We start from the raw sequence: 24,317 nt of genomic DNA, 5'->3' as shown, positions 1-24,317 counted from the left end.
AACCAGGAGTCCCATGCACACCGTCACAAATGAGACATATTGGCTTACAACTAAACAGAGGGTTTATGCAACCTAGCAGCATAATCCAAAGCCTGTGGGTCATGCAGCCCACACACCATTTGCACTGCAAAAGCGTAGCTGCTTAGAGACAAAAGGAACATTTCTGCACGGTTGTTAAGCAAAATCACTTATCTGGAGGTTAAGCCACAATCCTGCACACACTCAATTTGGAATTAAACTCCACTGAACATCTGAGTGAAGCTGCAGGGGACTGAACTGCACATGTCCAGAACTTTCCAGAAGCAAAAGCTGGTGATTACTGGACAAAATAGTTTGGGCTATACCATTTGACTGGCAGAATGAACATTTGATCGGCAAATATTCATAATTAGGTAGCCAAACACACTGCAAATGTCAGGCAATTGGACAGCATAAAACAAGAATACAAGATGAACCATCAATGCACAATATACTATGGAGTTTTCTTCATCCCCCGATTGCTACTAGTTTAATCCATTTATCATTAGCCAGAGTCACCAACTATCAAGGCACATTACTCTTTGGTGTGGTGTTGTTTTTTAAAAAAGCACTTGGAGACCTAAAAAAAGTTCTCATGAGTTTGAAGTTTTAATAATCTACAGTATTTGCCAAACACAGCTATAAGAACTCTACAGAAGAAAAGCAAAGGTCCTACACCTTCCAGAAAAACACACTGCTTATAATATACAGTATTAGAACCTCATTCCCCATCCCCTCAAGATTCCCTCAACCCTCTTCAGGATTCATCTCAAAGTTATCCTTTTATTTCTCAGTTTTCAGTTCTTCTTCATACCAAAATCTGTACTCTAGCATCCCACAATGGCCTTCCTGAGCTCCATCAGCTACCATAGATACCCAAGTTTTACAATGTGACCCATTTGTCCAAATGAGCAGCTTATGCAAGTTATTCATTCCTCTCACCTTCCTAGTCCAGTTCTTGAAGGGCTCCTATGGCTTAGAGTACAGACTGAATTTCCTGTAGCTTCCGAGTACCAAAGCTAAAATCTACATCCTTCTCTTGAACACAGTTATCTTAAGGCAAACAAAGGGACGTGTGAAGCTCAACAGTGGATCCAACATCATGCAGAATTGCAGCTCATTCACTGCAATACAGTAGGACCACAAATTGCGCTGATGTTGCTTACACATAGCTTTGCATGGGTTGCCAAAAAAAATCCCCAAATAAATAGAAACACCCTTGCTTACCAGTCCCTGGAAGCTCTCACGAGATCTTGCAGGACCATTTGAGATCTCACAGGAGCCTCGTGTGACAGCCATGAGCTGCTCTTGTAGAACATGGCTAAAATAAAAAATGGGCGGCAGAGTCCTCTAAGAACAGGTGGAGTGGGCAATAAACTGTTCATATCACAATCAATTTGCACAAAAGTGAAAAGCTGCTTCTGATTTCCTGAGCATGGTTTACATTTTTTTTTAAACTGTTCAGAGCCACAGAAACTATAATTTGTTGGGGGGGGGGGCGTAGGACTTGCCAGTGTAAGTCCTGGCAAGGTAAGCAAACACTTTCAAGTTATGCAGTGAATGGCATTGAGACCTAATTTATACTGCAGTCAGCAGAGATTAGCACCTGCTAGGGAAAGACCTCACAGTGCAGTTCCCAAGATATCGGCATACCACATGGATTACCCACCAGCATCATTTCTGATCCGCCGCATGATGAGCTATGTGCATCTGCATACTTAACATCCCAGGAAATAAAGGTTTTCTGCAGCGTACAAATTGTCCATTTCAAATGGCATATTAAATTTTAATCAAACCAGATACCTGCTTTGGCCAGTCCTACATTTCTGATTTCCTCAAGGATGTTCCCACACTATCTGCTCCAACCAGATCACACTATCTGTTACAAGGAGATCAAGTAATAGCTTATCTAACTAAGCTGTGACTAGTAAGTTATCTTGCTGGAAGAAGGTGCTCCCCAAGGAGGTAGAAACTTCTTTACATGACACAAATGTTACTATATAAGCTCCTGGACATCGTTTAAACTTATTTTAATTGTGCCTCGTGGCAATTCTTGGGGCAACTGTAATCATGTGAGGTTTTTTGGGTCCGACCCTAATATAGGCACATTTAACAGAAGACTGCCATATGAAACCTCATGCTATGCATACCCAACCATGGCTGCTTAGGGCAGAATTGCTAAACATTTGCCAAAGGTGGATTTGCAAGACCTTTGGATCATCTATTCACATGGCAAACGATTCAGAACAGGCAGACATTTAAAAAGAGTCAATCACGGAAATAGCCAACATGGGGAGATTTCTACAACAGTTAGCAGATTGCTATCACATCAGGGAAAGCTGTGGGTGTATAACCTACTTGAAAGGTCCCCCCCCTTTTTTTTAATGCCCCAGCAATCTACCTTCGAGCTATATTAGGCACAATAGGTTTGCACAGCAGCCAACCAGCTGCTGTAGCACAGTAGCTAAGTGCATGTCCCATGCATTGACAAATCTCAGTTCAGCCATGCATTGACTCTACAACCACAACCCAACCACTATCTTTTAGCCTCAGCTTTAACATGCTATATGAGGGAAATTGTAAGGTTTAGGAGCCAGAATGGCTAATCGTTTTTGGCTCATGGGATGGATTCACTTTCAACAAACCCATCAGAGATTGTATGTCAACAGTTGGTGTCAGCACCTGACATGCTTGCACACACACACAAAGGACAGCCACACACGCACACAGACTCATTGCAGCGCTGCGGAGAAGTTTAAACTACTCTGCCCAATCCAATGCAACATCTCCTTTTTTTATTCAAAAAAATGTGCTACCTGTAGGGTGTTAGGGTACCAAAATTAACTGCTGGGGGGGATGCAGTTCAGATCAGACCAGGGATTCACCACCTCTGGTTTACAGGGTACAATGGTACCTTGGTTTAAGAACAGCTTAGTTTATGACTTAGTTTAAGAACGCTGCAAACCCGGAAGTAGGTGTTTTAGTTTGTGAACTTTGCCTTGGAATAAGAACACGTTTCGCTTCCTGTTGAGTGTGTTCCATTTGTAAATTGAGTCCCCTGCTGCTATGGGAAAGCACACCTTGGTTTAAGAACGCTTTGGTTTAAGAACGGACTTCTGGAACGGATTAAGTTCGTAAACCAAGGTACCGCTGTACTTGCTATAAGCATGTTCATCATTCCCTCCAAGGCAACACAAACAAACAGTTCTATTATTTTGGTTCAACTTTCTACTGGAAGGCCAAGAGCACAATTTCAACCCTATTAAATAAAAAACTCCTGTGTTGCTGAGGTAAGTGAACAACTGAGTAAACCACTGCTTCTCCATCCTGGCAGCAGGTTTCTATCTCTACTAGCCTGGGCTAGAGAACGGACTATCACAATTCCATAGAGGGAAGCGTTTTACTGTGAGTGTGCATGAAAATGGAAGCAGCAGCACTGTCAGCTCAATCTCTGGCATCCAAGCATTAAGTATCCCTGTGCTTCCCCAACTGAAAGAGACTCATAATCTCAGTGTCATGGGTTCAAGACCGGTGTTGGACAAAACGATTCCTGCATTGCAGGGGGTTGGACTAGATAACCCTCATGTTCCCTTCCAATGCTACAATTTTGTGATTCTAAGTCAAACTATGGAAGTCCCACAGGTGGCAGTGGCAGTGACAGCCACCAACTTGGATGGCTTTAAAAGTGGATTAGACCAGGGGTCGGCAACCTAAGGCCCATGGGCCACAAGCGGCCCAAGGGGGTCGTTTAACCGGCCCCCGAGCAGCCCCCGAACTGAGCCACCCACTCGGCAAGTCCCTGCACGCTGCTCTAAACTGGCGCAGCGTGGTGCAGGGACTCGCTTCCGAGGCGCCGAAAATTGCATCTATGAAGACACCGGAAATCGCGTCTGCGCAGGCACAGACTGCGGAAATCATGGGAGCGCGTGGTCACTCATGGAGGGATCTCCACTGGAGTGAACCGACCCATGTGAGGTAAACCATGCCAACCCCTGGATTAGATAAATTCGTGAAGGAGAAGGCTGTACTTTGCCTCCACAGGTGAAAACAGCAATGCGTCACAATACCAGTTTCTGGAAACCACCACTGGAAGGGAAATTGCTCTTGTGCTCCAATCCTGGTTGCTGGCATGTGGTTGGCCATTGTGAGAGCAAGATGCTGGCCACTGGCCTGATCCAGCAATCTCTTCTTATAAGCTCCTGGTATAATCTTAATGGAAAGAGGCAGAAGGTGGTTCCTAAACTTAGGAACAAAGCTATTAATAATAGATTCACAACCTTTATCTCAAAAGGACAGTAAAATGAAATGCAGAAGAGGAACTGGCAGAAGCACGACTTTGCCAAAAGCAGAGTCATCCATCATTTGACTACACAGTATTTTGGGGTGGATTAATATCTAATGACTCCCCCACCTCTCTTAACAATCCATTTTACAGAGGGAATGCCCAAGCTTGCTTGGAACCAAAGCTATAGAATGACATTATCTTCTTCATAATCTTTCAAAATACAGTGGTACCTCTGGTTACGAACTTAATTCATTCCAGAGGTCCATTCTTAACCTGAGGTACCACTTTAGCTAATGGGGCCTCCTGCTGCCACCAGCGCACAATTTCTGTTTTCATCCTGAGGTAAAGTTCTTAACCCGAGGTACTACTTCCGGGTTAGCGGAGTCTATAACCCGAAGTGTTTGTAACCTGAGGTGTTTGTAACCCGAGGTACCACTGTAAGTTGTCTTCCTGGACTCTTGGTATACAAGATTGGCATGGCTACTGTACAGGCTTGTGAAGAGGCAATTGCTCTGACACCTGTGGCAAGTAAAAGTTGTCTCTGGGCTACCAGGCAGGAAAACATTACAAAATGAAGCCAATGAGAGCCAAAAATATGGGCAACTATGAGAAGATTTTTAAGCTTGCTTTAGTACTGGGAAGTCCCACTCAATCCAGGAATGTCTCATCTTAACCGTGGGGGGAAGGCAATCCTCATTTCAGGTTTCATTGCACATTTGGAGAAGTGAAGACATCACAAACAGTTCTGTCTTCTAAATGTTCAAGCATCAGTTGTTCCACTAAGAACTTTCATATCCAATTCATCAAGGACTATCTAGCTAGGACAGTCCACTGCCACCCTCTATTGTCAGCATGCCCGCCTGCCTCTTTACCTCTCCCCAAATTCATACCTCTCTCTCTACCACTTATAGAAGGGATGGCTAACATGTGGTCCCCCAGATGTTGACAGACTACAGTTCTCATAACGAAGGTATTTTGTTTTGTGGGACCCACCGTTTCATTGAACACATCTCTTCCATTGAAGAGATTTATACTGTTCTGCTCCATTTGGAAGGGCTTTATTTTTCCATGGTTTCAGCTTTTTTATAATTGTTTATTATATTGATGCAACCCACCCTGGGACATTACAGTGAAGGGTAGGTACGAAATCTTATAAATAAACGAATCACTGGCCTTGCTGGTTGGGGTTGATGGGAGCTGGAGACCCACAACATCTGTGAGCCACCAGTTAGTCACCCATGACTTTTAGCAACTTCGTGCAGCATCAGCAATGATTCATTCTTCCTCATATCTTTTGGCACAACCAATGACACCCTTTCATTTCACTGGGTACCTTCCAGACAAAAGGAAGCCCCCAGGCTTATGATCTTCCCTCTGTTACCTTTTCACATCAAATGGACCTTTTATCCTTCCTGCTATATGATCTTTCCATCTTTGTCCACAATAAACTTTGTTCCACTTCCTACATTGCAACCAACACATCACAAAATTTCACCACTTTTACTGTTCCCCTGCTAATGTCATTTTGCGAAAGCAAGGCCTCCAGCTTGCTTTGACTGCTTGCAACTTCCGTCACTCATCAAATTTTCGATACAGGGTGAAAGCCACATGTGTTAGTTCATTACCCTCATTATTTTTCTCCTGCTAGTCTGTTACTTTATGACAGTGAAGGCATAGGGAACACAGCCTGGGAAGGAAGGAGGCAAGTGGTAATGGAAGCAGCAGACTGGAGTGGAGGTAGTTAGTGGCAAGTGAGCAACATCTAATCCAAAGCTTTTCAAACTGTGTGTCATGACACGTTAATGTGTCAGCTGCAGTGTGTAGGTGTGTCGCACGTATGCTCCCCACACTTCTCCTGGGGCTGGAAAGGGCTAGTTTAACCTCCAGTTTGCTAGTAAAACTGAACTACTGTTTCATGAAATGATTCAAAAATGAATTACAGTGGTGCCTCGCAAGACGAAAAGAATCTGTTCTGTGATTCTCTTCGTCTAGCGGTTTTTTCGTCTTGCGAAGCAAGCCCGTTGACGGATTAGCGGATTAGCGCTATTAGCGGTTTATCGGATCAGCTGATAAGCGGCTTAGCGGCTTAGAAAGGGGGGGGGAGGGAAACCTGCAGGAACTCGCAAGACATTTTCGTCTTGCGAAGCAAGCCCATAGGAAATTCGTTTTGCGAAGCACCTCCAAGACGGAAAACCCTTTCGTCTAGCGGGTTTTCCATCTTGCGAGGCATTCGTCTTGCGGGGCACCACTGTACCGTGTCGCGAAACGATGCATGTCCAAAAACTGTGTCACCAACTTGAAAAGTTTGGAAAGCTTTGATCTAATCTGTAGGTACCTGGGCTATCAGAACTTGCTCATTTGCAGACACGTCATCACTGGGAGGTGCATCAACAGGTTAACTGCAGCTGACTATCCACATCTTAGGCAGGCGATGAGATACAAAGGTACTTTCACCACTGAACAGCTTGACTCAAAACCAATACTAACCCAGATATCAGATATGCTTGCCATATATGCAATACATATATTTTATTCATCTATATTTAGATTATGTTTAGTTTGATAATAAGTGAGACATACAACAAAATGTTGCACTATGGACCGCTCCAGCCAGCCATGTCTTCCACGAGATAACTCCATTCCATTCCTCCACATACATTGTCACTATTCTGTGGGCACATTCAATCCTCCCTGTGCTCCCAGATATAGATGATATATAGATATGCCAACCTAGCTTCTGCCAACTTAGCAGTTTGAAAGCACACCAGTGCAAGGAGATAAATAGGTACCGCTGCAGTGGGAAGGTAAATGCAGTTTCCGTGCATCAGAAGCCGTTTAGTCATGGGGGCCGCATGACCCAGAAAACTGTCTATGGGCAAACACCGGCTCCCTTGGCCTGAAGCGAGATGAGTGTCACACTCCATAGTCGCCTTTGACTGGACTTGACCATCTAGGGAACTTTTACCTTTTACCTTACATATATGTGCATGTGTGTACACACACACAAACCACTTAGGGTTTCTTCTCAAAATTGTATGTACTTCTGCAAAGGATGGAGCTCCCAAAGGTTGCCAACACCTCCAGTTTGTGGGTGGGTGGTGTCGTTTTGGCTGCAGAAGGATCAACACTTACCTCAGAACATTGCAATTAAAGGGAGCAATATTTCAAGCAAGAAGAAATGTTATCCAACACTGTTTGAATGGAATTACCAGATTTTTAACAGAATGATTTTCTTTTAGCTAATCGAAATATATCTCCGGTGCTTTAAGCTTTAGGAGAAAATACTTCTTTTACCGTTTTATATACTGTGTCATTAGTATTCCTTTAAAAATAGATATCAAAACACATTTGCCAACGAACGGCAGAAAGTATGAGTTACCAAACCTGAAGCATTTAATACTAAGGACTGTTTAGAAGGAACACTGATTTCATATGCTAAGATCCATATGCCCATCTATAGCCAAGCATTCTCTCTCACATACAGCGGCCAGACCGATCCCCCTAGGAATCTCAGCAAAGCAGTTCTTCATGTTCACATTACCTTCTGCTGGATTCTTCCTATCTTTAGGAAGGGGCCCGAAAAACTGGCTTAGATCTGAACAGACTTGCTTTCTAATAAATAGCATTTTGGTGCTTAAGATAGATTTACCTGCAAATGATGTGTTAGACTGGCAGTTACACAAGCCCTTTGGTTGTTCAAGGTGAAGCTGGTAAAAGTGCATTTATGCTACTGTCACCTTCATAGTGCCTTGGAGAGTAGGGCCTGGATTTGAGAGCTGTGCACCCACTTCCAATCACTAGAACAAGCCCCACAATGAAACTGTGGATAAGAAAGAATGTACTGCATTCACTCCTAGTTCAGTGCATCTCACCTCCTACTACAAAGGCACAAATCTCTAGCAGCACACTGATCACTAAATTAACAGAATCCGTTATGTCTCGTTGCAGGAAGTTCAGGATGAAAGGGCACAGTTTCACCACATTAAAAAACTAGGAACTGGAGAGAAGTACAGGTACAATATCCTCCTTGGATATTCACTTTGCTGCTACAGTAATGGCAAGGATTAAATTCATTTTTCCCCATCTCAAGGATCTGTACTTCTTGCACCTTTTGTCCTGAAGCATGCATAATTGAAATCCCAACAGCAGCAGTTGCATAATACCTTTTATTTGGACTAAAAGTCAGTAAATGATGAACTGGAAGAATTCTGTGAAACTCAAAAGCTAGCTAGCTTTGTTTTTTTTTACATTACTTTCTGTTGGTTCGAATAAAGGTATTATATTGCTGCTGCTGCTGCTGCTGCTGCTGCTGGGAATTTTCTCTGATGAACTCATACCACTTCCTATATTATTATTATTATTATTGTCTGCTGTAGAGAGTAACTGAAATTGTAGACTAAAACACATCTAAGGAAATGTAAGGAGAGAAAAATTGTTAATGATCCCAGCAAATAGAGATCTAACACCACCTGCCTTGGAATCTCCCACTAGGAAAAAAAGAGGCAGGAGGGGAAAGGCTGTGCGACCATACTCAGATAAAGTCTGTTACTCCCTATCAGCAAATAGACAAGGAAACCGGCCCTGTACAAGAACCACCAGATATTTCAGAAAGAGGCAGGTCCTGAAACGGAGGGCAAATAAAGTAGCCCTCAAATGCTCTGAGAGTATCAGGCAAGGAGGTTCCTGTTGAGAGAAGGAAGATTGGATCAAAAAATCCAAAGAATGTAAATGGGGAAGGAAGAGAAATAACCCTTTATAATGGACCTTTGAGGACAGCAACAGTCTTACTCATTCTTAAGCAGGACCTTGGCTGGTACCTAAGGAAAAGGTACCAACATACGTGTGTGCGTTTGTATAAATACACACACAGAGAGAGAGAGAAAATGTCTTTCTAACAGCACTCAGTTCCCAAGAAAAGGGAATGGTGATTATATTCGCTAGAACCATTCTGTCAATTGTGGCTAAGAGCTTCATGAGTTGGGAGGGCGAGAAGGTGGATCAGGGGCCCCCATTCTTTACATTGCTCCAATTATTAAAGGGAGGAATGGGGACTCTTCACAGAACGCCTTTCTCCTGCACTTAGGCTAATTCCTCAGGAATTTCTGGGTTAGGAGGCCAGGGGGTGAAGAAACTGCAAAGAATGTATTTAATTTAAAGGAACTATGAGTGGAAGAAGTAGTGCAGCCTTTCCTGACCTGGTGCCCTCCATTCAGGACTCTCTGTTTAGGGAAATTTTTAATGTTTGATGTATTCATTGTGTTTTTAATATTCTTTTGGGAGCCACCTAGAGTGGCTGGGGAAACCTAGCCAGGTGGGCGGGGTATAAATCTTTATTTATTTATTTTTAACACACCCCAGCCAACATGGAGTCCAGCAGTTACAGGCTATCTTATATCAAGCCCACCAACTCTGTATTGTTGACACTGACATTAAAAGTTGAACCTGGGAACCTTAATAATAATAATAATTTTATTGTTTATACCCTGCCCATCTAGCTGGGTTTCCCCAGCCCATCTGATTGGCTTCCAGCAAAATATAAAAAATAATAAAATGTCCCCTGAACAGGGCTTCAGATCTTTTTTGAAAGTTGTGTGATTCTTTATCTCCCTGACATCTGATGGGAGGGCATTCCAGAGGGAGGGCACCAACGCCAAGAAGGTCCTCTGTCTAGACTTTCTGGATGCAAAGCAGGAACTCTGCCATCTAGCTACAAACCTTCGCAAACAGGAACATGGGAAGTTTCAAGACATTGATCCATCCAGCTTAGTATTGTCCCCCGAGGTTTCCTTCCCAGCGTGACCTGGGGATGCCATGGAGGACAGCACCAAGGCCCTTCTGGATGCAAAGAAGATGCTCTGCCAGTGAGCCATAGCCCTTCCAAAGCAGAAACACAGGAAGGTGCCTTGTATCGAGGCAGATACATTGCTCTGTCTACCTCAGTACTGCCTACACTGACCGACAGCAGCTCTGGAAGGTTTCAGGACAGAACAGTATTTCCTTGCCCTACCTGGAGATGACACTGGGGACTGAGCCTGAGGCTTCTGCAGGTGCTTTGCCACTGATGGGGAGAGGGTTGGCTGGCAGAGCAGCCTGCACTTAATCTGTTGCAAGCCACTCTGAGCAGCTGGGGCAACCGAGTCAGATGGGTGGCACATAAATAATAATAATTAAAAATTATTATTATTATTATATTATTATTATTATTATTATTATTATTATTATTATTATTATTGCGCTTGCAGGGACCCAGGGGGCTGGCCTTCCCTCCTACACCTCTCAAGCCAGGAGAACAAAAGCCCTGCTGAAGGAAGGGGGAAGAAAAAGGAAGAATTGGAACTTTTGAGCACCTGAACCTAACAGGACAGGGCTGTGCTCACCCACACGCAAAAGAGGGATTTTCGTCATAGAATCAACTGCAGGGTGGGTAGGGGATCCCAAAGGGCCATCTAGTCTAGCCCACCCCTTGCAGTGCAGGAAATCTCTCTTGCCACGGTGAGGAGAGTGTGCTGGACTTAAGATGAGGCCCACTGGGACTTGATCCCGAAGCCAGGCTCTTAGAATCATAGAATAATAATATTAATAATAAATTTTATTTATACCCTGCCCTCCCCGGCCAGAGGCGGGCTCAGGGCGGCTAACACCAACAAAATCACACTAAAAACATAATAGGGGGGAAAGAGAGGGGGGGCAATTTAAAATACAGGTTAAAATGCAGCCTCATTTTAAAGTACCTGATAAATCAAGACCCTAAGGGGAGGGAAACATAAGGGTCAGACCGAGTCGAAACCAAAGGCCAGGCGGATCAGCTCTGTCTTGCAGGACCTGCGGAAAGGTGTCAAGTCCCGCAGGGCCCTAGTCTCTTGTGAAAGAGCCACGTCGGGGCCAGTGCTGAAAAGGCACTGAACTGTAGAGTCGGAAGGAACCGAAAGGATCATCCAGCCGAATAATAACAATAATAATAATAATAATAATAATAATAATTTATTATTTATACCCCACCCATCTGGCTGGGCCTCCCCAGCCACTCTGGGCGGCTTCCATAAAACCCCCTACAATGCTGGAATATATATATATATATATATAAAACGCTGGATGATCCTTTCGGTCCCTTCCAACACTACAGTTCAGTGCCTTTTCAGCACTGGCCCCGACGTGGCGGAACGCTCTGTCACCAGAGATATATATAAAGAGGAGACATTTGCCAACTTCTACTTTTAACTACGGGTCTCTATGGCGACTCTACCCATTAAAAAGAGGGCGTGCCCTGGGAAAAAAGAGGACATATGACAACCCCACCTGCGGGGACCGAACCTGTAACCTCGGCGTTATCAGCACCACGCTCTATCCAGTTCCCTGCCTCCGGATTGCATTCACACACGCGCACCCAAACACGGGGCTGCAGGGGGTGGGAGAGGGCGGGGTGCCGCCTCTCCCTGGAAAGGGCCCCCCAGGGGTCATCTAGCCCAACCCGCTGCAAGGGGCAGGATGGAAGGGGGGTTCCGAGCCAGGTACCTTCTTGACGGTGCGGGGCGCCTCCGTGACGGTCCCGTCGGGGCTGACCAGGGCCTCGCCCAGCTGCCCGCCCGCGCCGCCGCCGCCGCTGCTGTCGCCCCCGTCGCCGGCCAGCCGAGGCTGCTGCTGCTGCTGCTGGGCCCGAGAGGAAGCCGGCGCGGGCTCGCTGCGCTTCATGGCCGAAGCCTGAGGCGCCTTGGCGGGGGCCGGCGCGCCTCCGCCTGCCGCGACCGGCGGGCCGGACTCGGCGGGCGGCTGAGGCGGCGGGTTGGGCGGCGCGGAGGCGGCCTGAGCGCAGGCCCCGGACCCCCCTCCGCCGCCTCCGGCCTTGTCCAGCGGCCCGCCGCCCAGCTCCTTCAGCTCCACGGCCGGAGGGGCCGCCACGCGCACCGACATCATCGCCGCCTCAGGGGAGGACGAGGAGGAGGAGGAGGAGGACGACGACGACGACGACGACGCCGGCTCTCGCCTCACACACTGGCGGCCGGGCGGACACGCGCGCCCTCGCTCCCTCAGGCGAAGCCCCGCCCACTCTCGGACGCCTCGACGCGCGGGGGCTCACGGGACTTGCAGTCCGCGGCCGCCGTCTGGGAGGGGGAAGGCTGCGGGGAGGAGGACTACCGCTCCCGGCAGGCGCCGCGGGCGAAACACGGGATCCAATAGCGGGGCGGGGAAGGAGGCGCGCAGGGGACGCTGGGGGTTGGAGTTCTTAACGGCTCTTTCTCTGTCTTCCCCCCCTCCCCGTTTTTTCCTTCAGTTCTCAGCCTGGGGGTCCCCAGATGTTGTTGGACTACAACTCCCATCATCCCTGAGCTCTGGCCTTGCTAGCTAGGGGTGATGTGAGTTGTAGTTCAATCTGGGGACCACAGGTTGAGAAAGGTTATTACTTAGAACAATTCACGAAGCAATAACTTATACATTGACCAGTAATAATGGGAAATGTTGTAGATATTTTTATCCACGTTTATTATGCTGACTTTGTGATATACAAATGACATGAGAAAACTTGGCATACACATTTGTATAACATTATTCTTGACCCCTGCGAGTCCAGCTCCTGGAGAAGGAACTGGCAATCCGTTCCAGTATTCTGCCAAGAAAATTCCATGGACATAAAAAAGGAGAAGCTTTGAGAAGAAAGTGATAGTTTCCAAGGCATGCTCTGGTTCATGGGGTCACGGAGAGTCAAACACAACTAAGACGACTAAACAACAACAAATACCTCTAGCCATATCTCTATCAATGTCTCTCTCTCTTTCTCTCATATCCCATCCTCGTCAATATCCAATGCACTGGCTCCCGGTGGAGTACAGGGTCAGGTTTAAGGTGCTGGTTTTGACCTTTAAAGCCCTATACGGCCTAGGACCCTCGTACCTACGGGACCGCCTCTCCTGGTATGTCCCACGGAGGACCTTAAGGTCCACAAATAACAACACTTTGGAGGTCCCAAGTCGCAAGGTGGTTAGACTGGTCTCAACTAGGGCCAGGGCCTTTTCAGCACTGGCCCCAATGTGGTGGAACACTTTGTCCCAAGAGACCAGGGTCATGCGGGACTTGACATCTTTCTGCAGGGCCTGCAAAACAGAGCTGTTAAGTCGTGGGTTGACATAGCAGCCGGCACAGCGATTTCTTCAAGTAGCTCTTTATTATGGTAAGCTGGAATAGAACTGACTGCGAACAGCTCAGCCGGCCTGTATTTATAGGCAGCCGGCTGTCAACATTGTAACCACAACAGCCCAGAGTTCCCGCCTAAAATAACTGCCGCGGACCTGAGTGAAAACTATCTACAGACCTGAGTGAAAACTATATACAGTATCCCCCTGTTGGCCCAGGGTGAAACTACACTACATAACAAGAGCTGTTCCGCCTGGCCTTTGATTTGGACTCAGTCTGACCCTTATGTTTTCCTCGCTTTATGGCCTTATTTATCAGCTACTTTAAAATGAGGCTGCATTTTAAATTGCATTTTAACTTGTACAGTGGTGCCTCGGGTTACATACGCTTCAGGTTACAGACTCCGCTAACCCAGATTTATTACCTCGGGTTAAGAACTTTGCTTCAGGAGGAAAACAGAAATCATACGGTGTCGGCGCGGCAGCAGGGGGAAGCCCCATTAGCTAAAGTGGTACTTCAGGTTAAGAACAGTTTCAGGTTGAGAACAGACCTCCGGAACGAATTAAGTACTTAACCTGAGGTACCACTGTATTTTAAATTGGTTTCCCCCCCCCTTTTCCCCCTATTATGTTTTTACTGTGATTTTATTGGTGTTAGCTAACCTGAGCCACCACCACAACCCACAGCATCAATAATAATTCAACTGCACCAGAGATTCTGGAAAGGGGGGGGGGGAATCTGTGGATTAATTTTTTGCCAGTGTTCCTAGAAGCAGAACCACAGGCACTCAACATCCCACATCCCAGGCAGGTGACTCACAAGGGCTTATGGCGCAGTTCCGTGGCAGCAGAGGAACAGAATCCTTAGCGGAAAACCCTCCCCGTGGCTTCTGCTTCACAGATATTTGTCTAGCAACGCGTCCGTTCCTTCACACCCACATCTCTCTCTCACACACAGGCAGCTCTGCCAAGCGAAGGCGCGGGAAGGAAAGTTCAGACATCAGTGGAGAAAAACATGCGCAGGTGGAGAGAGGCTTGTGGCATGTGGGCAAGCCCAGTGGCCCGGGAGAAACCGAGGCCCCCCTTTGCACGGCCACAATGTGCCAAGGGAAAGGGTTGTTGTAAACAAAACTCTGCCCTTTCCCCCTTATGGGGTACCCAAGAGCCCATATAGAGTCCTTACGTAGGTTCCCTATTGGTAGGAGAAAAGAACAGAGGCCAACCAGAGAATATTGAGAAGCAAAGCAGCTAGTAAGCCTGATCTTTATTGATCTGTTGCAACAGGGTCCTTGCTCACCACACGCAGGAGGGAGGAGGAACCCAGAACAAAGGTGTGCCTGCCCTTATATAGACATTTTATATTCCTTGCCCTGGAGCTCAAGACCACCCCTCCATACATCATACAAACATCACAGAAGGGGTGTAACCTAAGACCACCCCCCAGATACAAAATACCCACATCACAGAAAAGACGGTCTACAGCAGAAATCTGAGTGCGTTGTTTATCTCGTCTGACAGGTTATCTACTTAATGGTCACTTGATTGGATACCCTGGGGAGCCTGGTCAGTCTTTTGTAGTGATAAATACTTAGTTCCTGAGCCAGGTCACAGGCTCGCCCTATTCAAACATAGGATTTGTGAAGGAAAAGACAATGGGGAGGCTTTTCCATTTTCCTTTGACCTTGCAGAGAAAACATTTGGTCAGTTTGGGAATCAAAAATGGTTCCAGGTCGGTCTTCCTGTGCTGATCTACGTACGTGCTTGGTTGGTACACTTATGAACATTTAACATATATCTAAGACCTCAAAATTCCTATCACAGGGTCAGGCAAGGGAAACAGGAGCAGTCGAGGGGATGGAGCGACTCAGCTATGAGCAAAGGGCACAGCACTGGGGGCCATTTTGCTTAGACCAGTGATGGTCAAACTTGGCCCTCCAGCTGTTTTGGGACTACAATTCTCATCATCCCTGGTCCTGTTAGCTAGGGATGATGGGAGTTGTAGTCCCAAAACAGCTGGAGGGCCAAGTTCGGCCATCACCGGCTTAGACAAAAGAGAAGTCTGCAACATGGTGCATTGCATGGAGGCAGCAGAGAGAGCAGCTTTTCATGGACATCCGTCAAATTTTAGTATACGTGCTGCCAAAGCAAGAACGTGGACCTCTAAGGAAGTGGGATGTTGGGAGATTCTCAGGGCAGAGAAAAGAAAGCCCCTTCACACAGGTGCAGTGTTAAAACTGTGGAACTCCCTCCCACTGGAGACAGGGATGGCCACCAACTTGGGACAGCTTTAAAAGAGGACTGTCACGCTCAGGTTTTGCTTGCAAGTTCTGCTGGCATCCGCAGAACAAAATGCTTTAGTAGATGGGCTCTTTCTGTGTCCTTATTATTCCGTACTGCTTCTCAGCTCTCTGATGTTTTATTGCATTTGCCTATTGCGGGCTGCCTTCCTATCTTTTGTGAGTGGGCAGTACGTACGTATTTGTGCAAATAAATAAATTATTGTATGCACACTGTTTGAAAATTTCAACTACCGGACCTCGGCCGTCGGTACTTAGCAATACCCTTGCAAAGTTGGGCTAACAGTGTTAAGTTGTGGGTGAACATATCAGATGACACAGCGATTCTTCAAACAGCTCTTGTTTACAGTGGTACCTTGGGTTAAGTACTTAATTCGTTCCAGAGGTCCATACTTAACCTGAAACTGTTCATAACCTGAAGCACCACTTTAGCTAATGGGGCCTCCCGCTGCCGCCGGAGCACAATTTCTGTTCTCATCCTGAAGCAAAGTTCTTAACCTGAAGCACTATTTCTGGGTCAGCGGAGTCTGTAACCTGAAGCGTCTGTAACCTGAGGTACCACTGTATTCACAGGCCAGAACTGAACTGGAGTGTTGCCCTCAGCTTGCTAGTGCATTGCTGCTGTCTATCACATTGCTGTCTAGTGCAGTGGATTATGGGAGCTTTTGTTTGGCAACTGACCATTTTTGTGTGTGTTTCCTCCATCTGTAGTACTTCTAGTGACTTGATTATACAATGCAAGCCCTTCTAGCTTGTTGAATTCAAGTGCAAGCTATTCTATTTATCTTATCAGTTCAGGCCAGAACTGAACTGAACTGAAGGGTTCAGCCTGCTTATATAGGGCTCCACTATAACAACAACCACTGTAACAACAACCACTGTAACACTGTAACTATCCAATCACTGAATGTCACTTTCAATCCCTTATTTGCATATGTGGACCTGAGTGAAAACTATCTGCAGTATCCCCCTGCTGGCCCAGGGTGAGAACTTCAGTACATAATAAACAGCACCTCAAGGAGGCAAAAGGTGCCTTGTAATTCGTTGGGTTGCTTGTCCATCTAGTCCAGTGCTGCCAGCACTGAGTCCTTCCCATGTTCTTAGCTTCCCTTCGCAACGGCAACTCTCGAGCCGTGCAAGCCAGATGTCAAGGCGTGCCTCTTCCTGCGTTTGGCCTGTGGGCACAAATTCTCATGAGAACTCGCGTCAGCTGCCTCTGCACCTACAGCATGTTAGTACGCCTTGCACTACTAGCGTTAGCCAATGTGCTGAGCTCCAGCTGTTGTCAGATCACAACACGCATAGAATCATAGATTCATAGAGTTGGAATCATAGACCCCGAGGATAAACTCGTCCAACCCCCCGCAAAGCAACTCAGTTTATCATTTGTGGGGCAAATTTTTTTTTTTAGTAAAAATTAAAGCTCCAGAGGGGGGGATTGTGATAGGAATTCTAAGGTCTCATATATATATAAATCATAAGTTTACAAGGCAAACACATACATAAGTATATAAACGTGTCTGAAATCGTACAGAGCAATCCTGAAACCATTTTGACTCTCCCAAATCGACCTCAAATGTTTCTCTGCAAGGAGGAAGGAAATGGGGAAAGCCTTCCTATTGTCTCTTTGCTCGCAAATCCTGTCTTAAGGGCGTATTTGTGTACGAACAGGGTGAGCCTGTGACCTGAATTCAAGAACTGAGTATTTACCATCACAAAAGGATTGCCAGAATGCCTGGGTAAAACCAATCAGTGACCATTATCAGGTACCCTGGCAGACAGGATTCTGCTGTAGACCGCCCCTTCTGTGAAGTATGTATGATGTTTTGGGGGGTGGTCTTGGGCTACAGGGTGGGCAATTTCAAAAGTCTATATAAGGGCTTGCGCACCATTGTTCTGGGTTCCTCCTCCCTCCTGCGTGGGGTGAGTGGGGACCCTGTTGCAACGTTTTGATAAAGATCGGGCTTACTAGCTGCTTTGCTTCTCAATATTCTCTGGTTGGCCTATTGTTATTTTCTCCTACCGATAGAGAACCTACATAAGGACTCTGTAAGGGTTCTTGGGTACCCCATAAGGAAAAAGGAGCATTCTTTTCTTATAACACAACTGCAACCTTGGCGTTCATCAGCACCACGCACGAACCAGCCGAGCTATCCAGGCTGCTAACATCATCCATTCAGTGTGTTGGTGCTGATCTTTAAAGCCCTAAATGGCCTCAGTCCAGTATACCTGAAGGAGCGTCTCCACCCCCATTGTTCGGCCTGGACACTGAGGTCCAGCTCCGAGGGCCTTCTGGCAGTTCCCTCTCTGTGAGAAGTGAGGTTACAGGGAACCAGAGGGCCTTCTCGGTGGTGGTGCCCGCCCTGTGGAATGCCCTCCCACCAGGTGTCAAAGAGAAAAACAATTACTAGACTTTTAGAAGACATCGGAAGGCAGCCCTGTTTAGGGAAGTTTTTAATGTTTAATAGACTGTATAGTTAAAGCTATGGTTTTCCCAGTAGTGATGTATGGAAGTGAGAGCTGGACCATAAAGAAGGCTGATCGCCGAAGATTGGAAGCTTTAGAATTATGGTGCTGGAGGAGACTCTTGAGAGTCCCATGGACTGCAAGAAGATCAGACCTCTCCATTCTTAGGGAAATCAGCCCTGAGTGCTCACTGGAAGGACAGATCGTGAAGCTGAGGCTCCAATACTTTGGCCACCTCCTGAGAAGAGAAGACTCCCTGGAAAAGACCCTGATGTTGGGAAAGATGGAGGGCACAAGGAGAAGGGGACGACAGAGGATGAGATGGTGGGACAGTGTTCTCGAAGCTACGAACATGAGTTTGACCAAACTGCGGGAGGCAGTGGAAGACAGGAGTGCCTGGCGTGCTCTGGTCCAGGGGGTCACGAAGAGGCGGACACGACTAAACAACAACAAATTCTGTTGGAAGCCACCCAGAGTGGCTGGGGAAACCCAGCCAAATGGGTGGGGTATAAATAATAAATTGTTGTTGTTGTAGTTATTATTATTATTATTGCCATCGGTCACATTGGCTGCGGCTGATTGGAGCTGCAGGCCAGCAACATCTGCGGACCGCAGCATGTTGGCCACCCCACAAGGCCCCTGTCTTAAGCCCCTGTCAGCTGTTTGTCTGTGCCACTGCAAGCCTTCTGCCTCAGATTTCTGCGCCGATAATTGCCAGATCTGCACAGTGGTCATGAATGCAGCTCACGAACGGTCCATGTAGTCTGAAGGCAACTAATTGCCCCGTTTAGTTGCCCCGTTAAGACGTTGGAACTGCTTTGAAGACACATCCAGTTCCTTGCTCTGGAAGGAGGAAGGCAGCTAAATCCAGCTCCGCAGTGCCACCTGCCGGAAGAAACCTCATGAGGAATATCTCCCCTCTTCTCTCTCTTCCCAGCCTTACAAGTCTAGGAATCTAGACCATCGCTCCATCCTGCCCAATGATGTCTACACTGGGGACTGAACCTGGGACCTCTAATACTGAGCTATGTCCCTTTCTAGAATTCATCATCGTGGAAAGAAAAGCTCTTGAGATCGTAAGGCTACCAGATTTTCTCCAATGAATCCGGGGACACTTCAAATAAATAAATACTACACGTTCGGGATGTTGATGCTGCAGCCATGGCGATTTGCTGCCTTGATCTCAACCGCCACATTCCCCCTTCCTCCGAGGCTTCTATCTCCTTTCTCCCTGAGCCTGGGCAGCCCCTGAGTTGTGGGTTTTTCATGGTGGTGGTGGGGAAGCGGTGCGCAGTGGGTCAGGCATAGAAGGCGGAGAAGGAGGGCCGAGAGTGGCGGCAGCAAGGCTTGGGCAGCGCAATGCCTCCCTTCCCCTCAGAGCAGCCCCAACCCCATTCCCACTTTCGTGCAAGCATATAGAAATCAACTGGAATATAAAACAGTAAATATTTATTTGACAGCTGCGTATTGAAAATATACGATTTCTTCCTTTTCTCCGCCAGATGCTTGGTTGCTTACAATGTACGGGTCTTGTCTTAACCCTACCCAAGTTCAGTAGCCTAGACTAGGACTTAAAAAAATACAGCACAGATCAGCCTTCTGGCCTGGGGGTTACAAACACCACCCCAGACCACCCCATCAAAACATCAGCTATATTGGTGGGAATGACATTTATAAAGCAAGCTGTGATGCCCCAACAGCAGTTTGTTCTTGACTGTAAGGTCTTTGGGGGCAGAGACCAGTTTTCTTCTCCATTCTTTGCCGTACACGTCACAATCAATACCTTTTGGTCCTCCCCCTCTGTCCGTCAACTGCCACAAAAGCAAGATGAAATACACTCTTTTTTTTAGTTGTGCATCTCAGATGAAAAAAACTCTTTTTGTGCTGGTTCAAATCCCACCCACTCGAAATACCCCAGAACTTTTAAATTTCTTTATTTGAAGAGCTGGCAGCTTTACACCGTTTAACAAATGGCCTGGTTTTCTTAGGAAGGGCGCTACAGAACCGTAGAGCTAGTCAAACTGCTTGCAATGCAACGATCGCAGCTGAATCGCCAAAGCACAATTATTTTTCTCCCACATTGTGATCAGCGTGTTAAGCATAGGGACCCTTAATTTAGATCATGGGTAGGCAAACTAAGGCCCGGGGGCTGGATCCGGCCCAATCGCCTTCTAAATCCGGCCCGCGGGCAGTCCAGGAATCAGCATGTTTTTACATGAGCAGAATGTGTCCTTTTATTTTATTTAAAATGCATCTCTGGGTTATTTGTGGGGCACAGGAATTCATTCATATTTTTTTTCAAAAATATAGTCCAGCCCCCCACAAGGTCTGTGTGACAGTAGACCAGCCCCCTGCTGAAAAATTTGCTGACCCCTGATTTAGATCACTAAGTGAAACTAGAATAAAGATGGTCGAGTTGAGATGTTCCCAGAAATCAATGCTCATAGTGATAAGAATAAGCCACAGTGACCATAATTCACTGATTCGCCTCTTCCCCACTCCACATTAGAGGCAGAGGAAAACTTGAACCTCTGGTTTGCAGCTAACCAGCTTACCAACAGCAACCAAACGTGGCTTGGACAACCCATTGTTTCCTCTCCAACCGGGATCTGAAATCGTATTTCAATCCTTGCTTTCAGAACCATGGTTTGCACAAATCAGAGTTTGCTGCATTTGAAGGAAACTGGGGAAGGGAGGAGGCAAGATGAAGAGAGCGAGCCAATGCCAGTGAATTAGATCACTGAATTAAAATGCATTCGGTTAGGATCCTGCACTGCCGGGGGGTTGGACTAGATGGCCCCTGCCAACGCTACAATTCTTTGATTCTATAAGGATACCGAGGCTGTGAATTCTATACACATTTTCCCGGGAATAAATCCCATTCAACTCAATGGGGCTTACTTCTGAGTAACCATGCCGAAGATTGCACTGGTTGTTCTTTTTAACAGGATCTAGGGCTTGGTTGCGTACCGAGTCTCTCTTAGATCAATGGAGATTACAGTGCATGCTCGGGTTGCAAATGTGATCTGTGCGGGAAGCACATTCGCAACCCACAGCGCTGCGCGTGTGCATGCGCAGGTTGCAATTCGGCGCTTCTGCGCATGTGCAAAGCGCGATTTAGCGCTTCTGCCGAAACCCGGAAGTAAACCGTTCTGGTACTTCTGGGTTTCGGCGGTCTGCAACCCAAAAACGCAACCTGAAGCGTCTGTAACCCGAGGTATGACTGTACTTCCAGATATATACGGACAGGACTGTGGCTTTCAACAGAGGTAATTTCCCCCCCTTGTAGCTCAACCTTCCCCCCTCAAAAACCCTTAGCAGGCAGTCCTTCAGGGACTGCTCCAATTGCTATTTATATTTTAAATTTGTATTCCCACCCAGTCAACCTTTTCTTCCCTCACAGGTGATTCCCAGGCAGTCTCCCATCCAGACACTGACCAGCCCCACACCTGCTTAGCTTCAGCATTGGGGGGGGGGACCCTCAGGCCGTGCACCCTGGGACTAGGAGACAGAAGGCATTATTTCTCCAACTAGGGACTGCTGGGTAGCGTTTTTCTCTTTTAAAATTCATTTCCTATGAAAAGGCTACGAAGTCTAAGCTCTGACACTATTAAACAAAAACTCACCTCTGCGCTTTATACGTCGATATGTTAACGAACGGCATGAAATTAAAAAAAAGAGCAACAGAAATATTTCAACGTGTTACCAGAGCGACGTCGCTCCCCCAAACTCTCCATATCCAATAGGAGGTTTGTGTTTACTTAATACGACGGTTGCTTTTCCCCCATCCTTGTTGCGAGACACAAGTGGGCATTCAATTCTGATGACGAAAATCAAGACTACAACTCCCATCAGGCAATACAGAGGTGGCACGCACTGCATGCTGGGATGCTTAGTCCTCGCAAGCAACCCTGATTCCCAGCTGGGAATCCTTTCTATGGGGAATGTTCTCAGAGTAGGATGAATCCCATTGGAAGGATCGCACAAAGTGGTCCTATAGAGGAGAGCTGGGGATCCTGTTCCCGCGCCCCCCCGATACTGCTGCACTACAACTCCCATCATCCCTGTGCTGCAGGGGATGATGGGAATTGGAGTCCAGGAACCTTCAGAAAGCTACAACTTCCCCCAGCCCTGTTGAAAGGAGTTGGTCCAGGCCTGCAACCTCCAGACTGGAGACTCTCCAGGGATTCAACCTGCAATATCCGATATCCAAGGGCTCTGGCACAGATTTGCAGCCCTGCCTTGCGCATTACCCAAACCCATCCATGCAGCAAGCTGTGCTTGTCCAATCAATATTCTTCTCCCTTGCGACACCTATTTGCCAAACATCAAATGTGCAAGGCAAGAGCTGGATCTCCAAAGCATGGATCCTACACCAGGGTGGAGGAACTCAGGCCTGGGGTCTGAATCTGGCCCTGAAGACCTCTACATCTGACCCTCAGATCTGTCCCCAGGCCTCAAGGCCAGCGTGTTTATGGGCGGCCGGAACATGTCACTGAACTCGGTGCTCGGCCTATTGTACAATTTTCTATTTGTAGCTCCGCCCATTTTTGCCACTGGCTCCACCCACCGCTGCCATGGGACCCCCGGGAAAGAATGAGGTGGGAAAGGTTCTTCAGCTACAAGATCAGAACGGATCCCAACCGCCTTCCTTCTGGCCCCGCAATAAACCACACGGCCCTCTGTGCCCACCTCACGGAAACCAGTGCGCCCGCTCACAGGAGGGAGGGAGCGTTCACACACACCGCCGACGGGGAAGAGACCCTGGATCTACCTCAGGGCAGCGCCATTTGGCAAGCCCTGAAGACATTCTGTTTGGAAGCGCAGGGAGAAGACTTGGGGAGCTTCTCTAACATCTTGCCCGACAGGCGCTGCGACAGTCGCTGCTCAAAAACCCTCCCTGGCCCTCGATAAATATCCCGCAAGATCCATGCTGTGGAAAAAGCATTCAGCGATCTCCATCTCAGGAGATCCAGCTGTTTTCCTAAGCAAACGGTGAGGCAACGGCGGACGCGTTGGGACGTGCAAGATTTCGCCTGGAGGGAGGAAGGAAAGAAAGGAAAGATTTTGCACCAAAGTCAGAAACAAGAGCTCAAAGAAAACCGTCTCTTCACGCCTGTTATCTCAGCAGAGAAAATATAGCTTCTTCCTAGCGGGGCAAAAACCCAGGAGACCGCTTCTGGTGGGGGACAGAAGCTGGGAACGTCCGCTTCTCCCGTCATGGCTGCTCTACAACCAAATAAACCTCTTCTCCCTCGTCCCCCCAAAGTCCTCTGGAAAGGGTCTTCCAAAATCCTAGAAATCAGAATCGAGGTCCAGCAATTCCGCATCCATGAGGTTTGTCCGGGAGTGAATAGGGGCTGGCAGCTCCCCACGCCGCCCCTGGGCCTGCGGAGCCCTGCGCGGGGTGCCGCTCAGAAAGCCAGGCCCCGGGGCCACGCTCCGGGGTGGCGGCTGGGGGAAGCTGCTGCGAGGCAGAGGCTGCCGGCGTCCCGGGAAGAACCAGGCGCCGCTTCCGGGTCCTGCCTCCTCCACGGGGCCGTTATCCGGGCAGAAGGGGTGGCTGACGGGAGGCAGGGCGGTGCTGTTCCGCCGGCAGCCGAGGGCCGACGGGTGCTCTGGGGGCGGCCCCCTGGAAAAAGGGTCATCCTGGGGCAGGGCCGCGGGCCGCCAGGCCGGGTAGGCCCTGGGCGCAAGGACGTCGTTCAGGGCCTGAGCCTCCCTGGCGCTGGCGACGAAGCACTTGGTCTTGGGGAGCTGGGGGAGGCGGGGGACGGAGCTGAGGCGCTGTGGGGCGAAGGGGTCCAGGTCGTAGGCGGGCCCCATGGGGCAGACCTCCTTCTTCTTCCGCCGCTTCTTCTTCTTGCGGCTCAGCTTCTTCTCCCGCCGGGGGGACAGCTCGGTTTCCACCAGCCACAAGTTGGCTCGCTCCTCGGGGGGCACTGTGTGGGTGGGCAAAGGAAGGGCAGAGGCAATGGTTAGGGGGGTACGTGACCTCCATCAGAAGCCCCTCACCCCAGCGCACAAAACCCCAAATCGCTGCTTGCTTCGAAATGGCTGATTCATTTCACGGCACTCCCAGGCCGAACCAAACATTCGAAGCGCTGTGGAGGCGAATGAAACCAT

The 24,317-nt window shown here is 47.9% G+C and overlaps 2 protein-coding genes and 1 long non-coding RNA gene across 4 annotated transcripts in view; 1 reads left to right on the top strand and 2 right to left on the bottom strand.

Annotated features, from left to right (window-relative positions):
- The window catches only part of AHCYL2 (adenosylhomocysteinase like 2), a 169,219-nt gene extending 156,877 nt beyond the window's left edge, over nucleotides 1-12,342 (bottom strand). The window contains exon 1 of one of the 2 annotated variants that reach the window (XM_083461243.1): nucleotides 11,816-12,342. In XM_083461243.1, coding sequence (XP_083317369.1) covers nucleotides 11,816-12,214 — 399 coding nt within the window. In that variant the 5' untranslated portion in view covers nucleotides 12,215-12,342. The remainder of the gene's footprint in view (nucleotides 1-11,815) is intronic. The other variant, XM_083461244.1, reaches the window with a different exon arrangement.
- The window catches only part of LOC310687054, a 214,686-nt gene extending 192,582 nt beyond the window's left edge, over nucleotides 1-22,104 (top strand). Inside the window, exon 2 of the long non-coding RNA XR_014516156.1 lies at nucleotides 20,384-22,104. This is a non-coding gene — a long non-coding RNA (uncharacterized lncRNA). The remainder of the gene's footprint in view (nucleotides 1-20,383) is intronic.
- SMO (smoothened, frizzled class receptor) overlaps nucleotides 19,619-24,317 on the bottom strand; it is a 36,281-nt gene continuing 31,582 nt past the window's right edge. Inside the window, exon 12 of the mRNA XM_083461107.1 lies at nucleotides 19,619-24,133. Within this exon, the coding sequence (XP_083317233.1) occupies nucleotides 23,487-24,133 (647 nt within the window). The 3' untranslated portion in view covers nucleotides 19,619-23,486. The remainder of the gene's footprint in view (nucleotides 24,134-24,317) is intronic.

The sequence above is a fragment of the Podarcis liolepis genome, assembly GCF_965112155.1.
Source record: "Podarcis liolepis genome assembly, chromosome: 10".
In the NCBI taxonomy this organism is placed as follows: domain Eukaryota; kingdom Metazoa; phylum Chordata; class Lepidosauria; order Squamata; family Lacertidae; genus Podarcis; species Podarcis liolepis.
Note: the sequence above shows the minus strand (reverse complement) of the source record. Positions and strands in the feature narration are given on the sequence as shown.